This window comes from Pieris rapae, chromosome 15 (genome assembly GCF_905147795.1).
Source record: "Pieris rapae chromosome 15, ilPieRapa1.1, whole genome shotgun sequence".
Taxonomy (NCBI): Eukaryota; Metazoa; Arthropoda; class Insecta; order Lepidoptera; family Pieridae; genus Pieris; species Pieris rapae.
In genome coordinates this window covers 971,625-980,881 of record NC_059523.1, presented here as the reverse complement: position 1 = coordinate 980,881, position 9,257 = coordinate 971,625, and the positions used below count along the sequence as shown (strand labels likewise).

General features: G+C 32.6%; 1 protein-coding gene across 2 annotated transcripts; it reads left to right on the top strand.

Annotated features, from left to right (window-relative positions):
- Positions 1-990: 990 nt before the first annotated feature.
- LOC111000494 (D-arabinitol dehydrogenase 1) lies at positions 991-7,207 on the top strand. 2 transcript variants are annotated; one of them, XM_022269940.2, is made up of 10 exons: positions 991-1,100; positions 2,110-2,260; positions 2,398-2,522; positions 2,925-3,091; positions 3,524-3,625; positions 5,497-5,592; positions 6,198-6,275; positions 6,408-6,501; positions 6,625-6,732; positions 7,070-7,207. In XM_022269940.2, exons 2-10 carry the CDS (start codon positions 2,117-2,119, stop codon positions 7,179-7,181), a joined length of 1,026 nt encoding a protein of 341 aa, XP_022125632.2. In that variant the 5' UTR covers positions 991-1,100; positions 2,110-2,116; the 3' UTR covers positions 7,182-7,207. The 2 variants fall into 2 exon arrangements, with proteins under 2 accessions (XP_022125632.2, XP_022125633.2); XM_022269941.2 differs by lacking the exon at positions 991-1,100 and adding an exon at positions 1,222-1,308.
- The last annotated feature ends 2,050 nt before the right edge of the window (positions 7,208-9,257 follow it).

Genomic DNA, 9,257 nt, shown 5'->3' with positions numbered 1-9,257 from the left:
TATGGCATCCTCTTCTTCTTCCCTTTAGTCCTTTCCATACAGTTGTCTTTAAAGTCCAAAGTTTATCTGTGTATCTTGCTATATGCCCCTCTCATTGCCATTTCTGTTTAAGGGAATATTGTAAGGCATCACTTTCGTTTTTCTTCTATTTTTTATTTATTTAAATTTTATGTATTTTTCTTATTTTTAGTACGCTTCTTTACGTAAACATTAAGATTAAACAATCAAAATAAATTTACCTATATAAATTATGTATTTTAAAAAGGGTTTTCCGATTCTCTAAAGGGGGCAGCCCCCGCCTACCCAAGCGATGCCATAACCTTATTCAAACCATTTATGAAGCATTACAAGGACCTTGACCGAATCATATCAAAGATCATTTTAATAGACCCATTACTCACCACTTCTGATGACCTATATTTTATACGCTGCCGTCACCCGCAGTCTTGTATACGTCGTACAGCATAGGAAAAGCTCAGGTGCGTCTAGCATTTATCTCTGTTTTAAGTGGAATATCATAGTTGCCTAAAAAATATCAATCCTGACAATTAGGTTCATTGTTCACGTTTAACAAGTGTTTTAGATTCGCCGCCAATTCTCAAAAACTAATGAGAAATGAACGCAATATTTAGGTTACCAATGAGTTCTGGCATTGAAATTCAAAAAAGTTTTCTTTAGCAATGTTTCTGGCCAGTTCGAAACATTTTCAGTGTCACCCACGTATATTTGAGCCGTTTATTATGCCCACTTTGCGGAGACTTCAGCCGATTTTGGCTTGTCCGAGGGGGGTCAGATGGGACTAACGTGTCCAAACAAGTAGTAAGCCACACCAAAGTCCGTCCCATCTTCCAAGGGATCAACCACATCGTCTCTAGCGATGCCTTTATAGAAACGGCTTCCTTTTAATGTACCTACGCGCTCTAATGCTCTCTTCAAGACGCTCTAAGATATCTTCAATATGGCTTAAAAAAAACGTTTGGTTAATTATATAAATCGTCGTTTGTCAACAAATATAGTCACAATAGTAATTATGTAACAAGTTATCACCGCTCAACAATATTTAGATTAAAGTGAACTGTGATAAGAATCGGACGATTTCTGTAAGTTCATAATTTATTTATTTATAATCTTACAGCTACACATATTTATATTATAAAAGAAAACACTAAAACAATATGCAAAGCCAAAACAGAAAAGTTAATTCAGTAAATGAATTGAAAAAAAATTATTATATTTAAACTAATTTGCAACTGTTTAAAAAAGTCAAAATCTTCACGCTTCTTAAAATATTACCTCACACCCTTTTTGGTAAGGAAAATGTCTATATCTTCATAATTTGGGTCGTAGTTACCTTAAACTATCAAACACATATAATATGCAAAGTTTTACACACGTCTTTGTGGTAATGTTATTTATTTGATATAAAAATGACCACAAAAAAGTCCCTGTGGGATGATTGTGTGTGATCCAAGGGGTGAATGTTGCCAGGGCCGGATTTAGGTGAGGGCAACCGACGCTACAGCCCACTAAACAGGCCCCCCATAATAGACTTCGGAAAAAAATGTCGACTAGTTGTATGTGTTGTATGTTTCTTAAATACTAACTTGGTTTCACATTAAATTATTATTTGAAAAATACTGATTTTTTTTCCATTTTATTCGAAAAATAATTTGGGGCCAGATGCCCACCACTCCTTTAATGCCCCGAGGCCAGGACCCTGGTGTTCGAGCACCAATTTTGGGAAGTAGTCGTAGTAGCAGTCTCAATTAATCGCTATCCATGGTCCTCCAACATCAGGTGTTCCGATAAACACAAATAAGCTTTTATATGCAATAAGGGTCCAGAAAATTTTCTGCAGGCAATTAAAGCCTTCAATGTTTCATCTAGAGGCGTAGAGACGCCAAATTTTATTGTCAGTGAGTTTAGGTGTAAAAGCGTAACATACTGACTTATGCACACTTTTTTTCTAATATTCATTCGTTAATTTATATTTGAGTTAAATTCCAAATTGTAATCACTAGTAAACAAATTTTTTTGGCTGTTTTACTTTTACCTTTGTACACACATGTTTATATTGTTCCTAAATATTATCATCAATCATTTTTGCAGATACAAAATGAAGGCTGTAGTATTCGACGGAAAATCCCTCACTCTCAAATATGACGAGAACTACCCAATGCCAGAGATAACAAATGATGATGATGTCATCGTCAAAGTAGAATATTCTGGAGTCTGTGGTACCGATCTTCATATTATACAGGTAGGTTTCATCTATGGGATTACATTAAGTTTTGAATATAAATGAAACAACAGACAACTCGTGGAAGACACAGAAGTGATTAAAGTATTCGCGTGTGAAAGAGAAAGTCTGATATAAGATAATAAAAAATATTTTAGGGAGAATTTCCGGCATCGAAGGAGCGACCTCTGCCCTTAGGACACGAGTTCAGTGGTGTAGTCCATGAAGTGGGAAAGAAATCTATCTTCAAGGTTGGGCAGAAGGTCGTCGTTGATCCAAATCGGTGAGGCGGCTTCATCTCACATAATATGCTTTATTTATGCCTGTTTTTCTGGGAATCGAACGCACTATGTCCTCTGTGTTAAAGAACCAAGCCTGTGACGAACAGCCACACACAATTCTGTTAAAATGTACGATTAACATGCATATTTACAATGATTTGAATTAAAATATATTTAAATTTAAACTATTTTGTGCTGCCAGAACTCTATTTTTTGTGCTCTGCTTGTAAGTGTTCTGGTAACTTCAGAGATATAAGGGGGAGGGGTCAAATTGCAGTGAATCTTCTTACGTAATAATTGAACGGCCCTATTCTGTAATATCAACTAAAATTCAAATAAATGGACAAGTTTTCATACCATAAAACTGTTTTAAATAAAATAAAAACAATGTAAATTCCTTACAGCGCCTGCAATCTCTGCAACTTCTGCCGCGATGGTAAATACCAGTACTGTCTAACAGCTGGAATTAACAGCACCATTGGCATTTGGAAGGATGGAGGCTGGGCCCAGTATGTCAGATGTCCACAGGACCAGGTATATTTGTTACCAGACGGAATAACTACAGAGCAAGGTGAGTATAAAGTAATACGAAAAATAATTATAATCAATACAACTCAATCGAACCTTTTTTGAATTAAATTTATTCTGAGATATTTTATTAAAACTTTTTAGAAATATGACGGTTATTTTTTTTTATAATTTTGTACAGTTGCTTTCGACGTCTTTATACCTTAGGTCTTAGGAGGTGACTTAAGCTAAAATCTAAACTAATGATTGCTCACATTTATTGGCTGGGGTTTAGGGTAGAATTCAGAAACGAGATCAAGCATGAACTATCGGAGTATATATATATATATGGAGTTCGATCACCAGCTGTGCACCGATAGACTTTAAACACGGGGCTTAGCAAAATCTATTGCATTTTGACATACGGGAATATTAACTGCTGTCATCGTTGAAAGTATGAATGAAGATTGTAGAATGTTTTTACTGACGTTTTCAGCGGGTCTGTGCGAACCATACTCGTGTGTTTCACATGGATTTGACCGGGCTGCACCAATTCCAGTCGGCACCAAGATACTTGTTGTTGGAGCCGGTATTATCGGTAAGTGAATATATTTGTTATAAAATATATCAGGCATAGTTTCGCCTTGGATACAGTGATATACTTAAATCAAAATGATTCAGCAAAATATTTTGCTGAGAGTAAAACTCGATGGCGGCTGCACTAATTGGATTACTTTGTTTGGTTGGTTTTTATGGATGGGAAAATTGCTAAAAAATAAAATAGTTTAATGTTGTATAAAGGTTTTAATTACGGAAAAGCATTTAGTAACATGGCAAAATTGTTACGTTGTGGCTTCAAAATAATTATGCTAAGCTCCCAGAACTGGGTTTCTCAGTACCTATAGGATATGTGCGACGGCGAAGGCCTAGGTTATTTGCGATACCAAAGTCAAGAACCAGTCTGTTGCACAGATCCCCGTTATCCAGTACGTTGCGCTTACTAAATGCTGTCTACGACACTATCGACATATTTGTATGTTCGCAGAGTGAATTCACAGTAGCGATTTTGGGTATACTATGTGTTTAATTTTATATAATATGTACTTTATTACTTATTATATTTTATTAAATCTTTCTCGACAATATCGTATGGGCACAGGCTGTAAGGATAATGTGTCTATTTCTGTAATAAATAAATATTAAGGCGAAACGAAGTTCGCGAAGGCACCTAGTTAATAATAATAATTTTATTAGATTAATTTATTAGATTAATTAATCATAGATTTTTTGCACGTTCCATACCTCCCATATACACATACGACATAATATATCGAAAAATATTGTTTAAAATCATGTATTAAGATTGATATGACATGTATGTGTGCGTGAAAATGATTATGAGCGGGTACATTTTCATATGAAAGGTTATTTATAGGTTTTATATTTTAAAGGGGTATATTGTAGATATAAACGTAATTAGATTATTTCTTCTTGGCTTAAGTAATAATAATTAATGTGGATAAGTAGAGATTAAAAATGATTTCAAATTGTATTGCGATACAATTTGAAATCTAGCCGTTGAGCGAGGAAATCACCAGCTCTGGGGTCATCCGTACTTGAATCTCACGACCCAAACTATTTATACACATCGTACACTATAAATTATATATTATATTGACATATTCTGATAACAGTGTTTAAAAACATATTACGCCTTTAAAAACAGACACATAAACAATAATACGACACACGATAGTGTATTATCTAAATTATTTTATTTACATTTCAATTATCTTTATTGTCATTTTGCAGTATTAAATTTATCTTTTATCTAGGACCCCTAGTTGTTTATAATATGATATATGTAAAAACACGAGTTTTATATTTATTTCGCTTGTGAATTATGTATTATAAAAATTACTTTACCTCTATGAAATTAGTTGTTCTCTTTTTCTGACATTTGAGTTCACATAACAACTTATTCTGTAATAGACGCATTGGTACAGAAACGTAAACATATGCTAGCGACATCTACATTCATGGGCTACAAACACGCTTAGAAGTTCGACTGCTGAAATACAAAATTTGCGTATTATACTTACACTATTTATATTGGATCAGCCAGTCATATAGTTAACCTGTGGCATTTTTAAATTTTGTGTATAAACAATTCTAGTTTTTACTTTTTCCGCCGCAGCGACCAAAAGTATGTTTTGCCCCCCGACAATAGAGGGCGCCTCCTTTATCGATACGAATTATCATTTTTATACAAATTAAGTTTTCGACCTAGTAGTAGTTTAAACCTAGTAGTCTATAACACATGTTTTGTTTAATTTTGTGACAAATTTCTCACTTTTTTTAGGTATTAATCGACTCTACTTTCCTAATAAAGTATATATGAATGTATTTTGATCAAAGACAATGAAACTAATTTACATATTTTTCCTTTACGTCTTTATTTTTTTTTAGGTAATCTTTGGTTGACGACTCTTCATCTTCAAGGACATAAAGATGTGACAGTCTCGGAAATGAACAAAACGAGACTCGACATTGTAAAGAAACTAGGTAAATGCTTGTAAATGAATTCATTAATAATCTAATTTAACTAAATAAACACACAAGTTTAATATTTTTTTAAAAGAAACACATTTTTTTGAATTTGGAATGGCATCCCAAAGAATTTATTATTTATCAACATAATCTTACCATAGTACTATTCTAGGATTCTTCCTCTCTAACAAAACTAAGTTAAGTATAGGTTTACACATAAAAAGTTTAAAAGGTGAAATTGAGATACCTTCTCCTTTTTGGAAGTCAGTTAATAAAATAAAAACAATGAAATAACTTTAATAAATATTGATACCTAATTTAAAATAATAAGTAGAATATCATTTAGTCACAATCTCGCTACAATCCTGACACCGATTGGACTTCTGTTGCTGACACCCAGTAATTGAATAGGATTTTATTAATAGTGTTTATTTCGATTGGATTATTGAATATGTTTTCATATGTTTATTTATACTTACATTAGGAGTATGAAAAACAGACAATTTAAATGATTATTAAAATTCAGTAAGAAAAATATAAAAAGTGCTAGAAGTACTGAATTTGTAATATTATGGAATTCAATTTTTATGAAATTTGTAGTTTATGATGACTTTTTTCAGAGACTGGCTACAGATTAATAACTCCAGATGTCCTGGCTTCGGAGAAGCTGCAGTATGACGTCATCATTGATTGTACCGGTATATTATCATTAAATCTATAATAGTTTTTCGCCAAAATGTAGCACAAACGTTGTGTCTTTCTCAAAAACTTACTGCGTTTGCTCTCTAGCAGTAGATAATAATTAATTTTGTATGCTTAAAATGTTTTAGGTGTCGGTAAAGTGATGGAGGTATCATTTAACTATTTACGTCATGGCGGCAAATATATTCTTTTTGGGTGTTGCCCTCCTACACACCAGGCATCGTGAGTATACTTAAATTAAATTTTCGCAATTGAAGAGTCTTTTGTCAAATTGTTCGCGTTGTACGGTTTATTTTTTGTTAGTGATTTTGATGGCTTGATTTTTAATTTTATTAACTTTTTCAGAATAAATCCTTATGCTGTATACGATAAGGAGTTGACGATTATTGGTGTAAAAATAAACCCATTCAGTTTCCCTAAAGCAATTGGACTATTAAGTGCTATGGGCAGCAGGTAATATTTCATCATAAAATGTATTTTTCTTTATGGTCATATTTACACTACATATCAAGCCTTTTTGTGTACTTAAAAGCAACTTTTTATAGGCGAAAACTTCGAGTTAAGTTAATCAAATATAAAACGGAAAAACGGAGTTTTATTATAATCAATTTGTTCAAAAATGTTATGTTAATGTTACATATTTGTACTGACAAAAAAGATTTTGTTGATGGCAATTCAATCTAGTAACTATAATCGATATAATATTCTCAAGCAGTGAGCTAGTCTGTCTTTTAAAGATTTCCTTTTAGTTGAAATCTAAGTAACTTTTTTTTTAACATTAAATTTCCAGGTATTTGAATTACGAAAATCTTGGTGTCAAAACTTATGCTCTATCAGAATACAAATCGGCATTGGAAGCATTAAAAACTGGAAGCATTTCTAAGGCGATATTTAAAATTTAATAAAGAAATAAATTGTTTTGATTGGACTGAATTTTTCTATAGATCAATTATTTTGTGGCGATTAGTAGTTTATGTATAATGGCGTTGACAACCAAATTTCCACGTCTACGAATCCCATAACTATATTATTTGTTTCGAATGAATTGAATTAATAATAAAAAATATATGGAAATCAATAAACTTAAAGGTATTTTTGGATATGAATAAAAGAAAAGTTATTGAATGATTTGACAACAGATGGTATAAGTTTTTGCTATTCGCCTACAGATGGTAGCACATTAAATTTAATATAACTATTGTCATGCAAGAAAAGTCCTTACATATTATGGTATTATTAGATTTAAAGACAATTGTTCTTAAGTCTACTGTTTTTGATTATTATAATGATTGCTGTCATCTACATGGTAATTTATAGAGGTAGTTCTATATTTTCATGCATTTGAGCTGTAAAGGATAACTGTTAAGGTTATCTCATGGGAGGGAATTCCGGAAAAAGATAACTGAATGATCAAAGAAGTAATCTTTAAAGATGCCTAACATATATCTTCTTAGTCCATAATAATATTTATTTATTCAAGCAGATAATCATAAGTCTATATGGTTATTAATTTGTTACTTACAATATTGTTCTAAATATTATAATTTTATCTTTAAAATACATTAGTAATATACGTTACGTTAATGTACAAAAAGGCATATGCTATCCAATATTACCGCTTCTATATATGCCAAAAACTTTGAAAGAACTTAAGCAATTGTCAAGTCAAAAAAATCTAAAAAGAAATTCGAAAAGTTAACGATAAATTAAAGATTACCTGATTGTACTTATTTTAACATGTGGGATGTTGATGCATGGTTTGACTCTAATAGTAATTCAGAACGGAGACAAGCGAGGAAAGCACCAGTTCTGAAGACACCGGTAGGTACTAACTACCAGGCGCCAACCTCAATATTTAAGTACTGCACTTGAATGAAAATATATATATATTCATTACTATAGCATAAGTATAACATTAAGTTATTATTGTATTTTATATGATACACCTAGGTGTATTCCCGAATTCTTCGATTTGTCGCTCGCTTCTGGTGTGTTCTTTTATTTCTGCACTCCTGATAATGGACGGTAAGAAAGTCACCGGCACTGTTTATTTGTTGGATTTTATTTGACTTGGTTATAGGTTAGTGGAAATAACTTATTTATAGAACAGGAGGCTAACAGGCAGGAGGCTCATTTGTTGTTAAGTGATACCGCCCATGGTCATTCCCAGAAGGCTCGCGAGTGCGATGCCGGCCTTTGAGCCAAGCTGACCCTAACGGACAGGTTCCTCAAAGTGGTGGTACATAGCAGAAAATGCCTTAAAAACGCTCAGTTGTGGAACGACAGACGTCAAGGTCGATACTATGGGAATTTCATATTCTGCGTCCACGTCCTGTAATGAAACTCAGCTGGAGATTAATTCGAACAGCTCCCCTGAACACTCTTCATGGTAAATACGCAACGCCAAGGAATCAAGCTGATCGGAAAGAGACTGGTCGTCGACGATTACTTGACGTTTCTCTCGTTGACAGTCAAGTGGAAGGAGTGGTACTGGGAAGCCCACCTGGTGTCATAATTAAATAATTTTTTACGAATAGATTATTAAACACAATTTTTCAAATTACAATCGAGTCTAGAGTATCGGTAATATGAATTCACTAACACTTAACACTAATTAAAATAGGTCTAGTGTATATAATAATAATTTAAAGCATTCCCCTTCGTCGTACAGATAAATATTAATAAAAATATTCAAAATCGCATCTTCCCTTGTAAAAATTAATTAACAAATCGTCCGTAAAATACATTTATTGAATACAAATGTAAGTTACGACTCCACAGATGTGAAATTAAAGGACCATAAATTATAGATAGAGTAGTCAAACTCTTTTGAAATCAATACTTTTTGTTGACAGCAATGAGATCATTTTTGAATTGGAATTTTTTGTAGTAAATGTTGTATAAATTTCTTTACTTAAAATATACCTATCATAAAAGTTATTGTTTAACTATGACTTGCTGAATATATAGTATATATT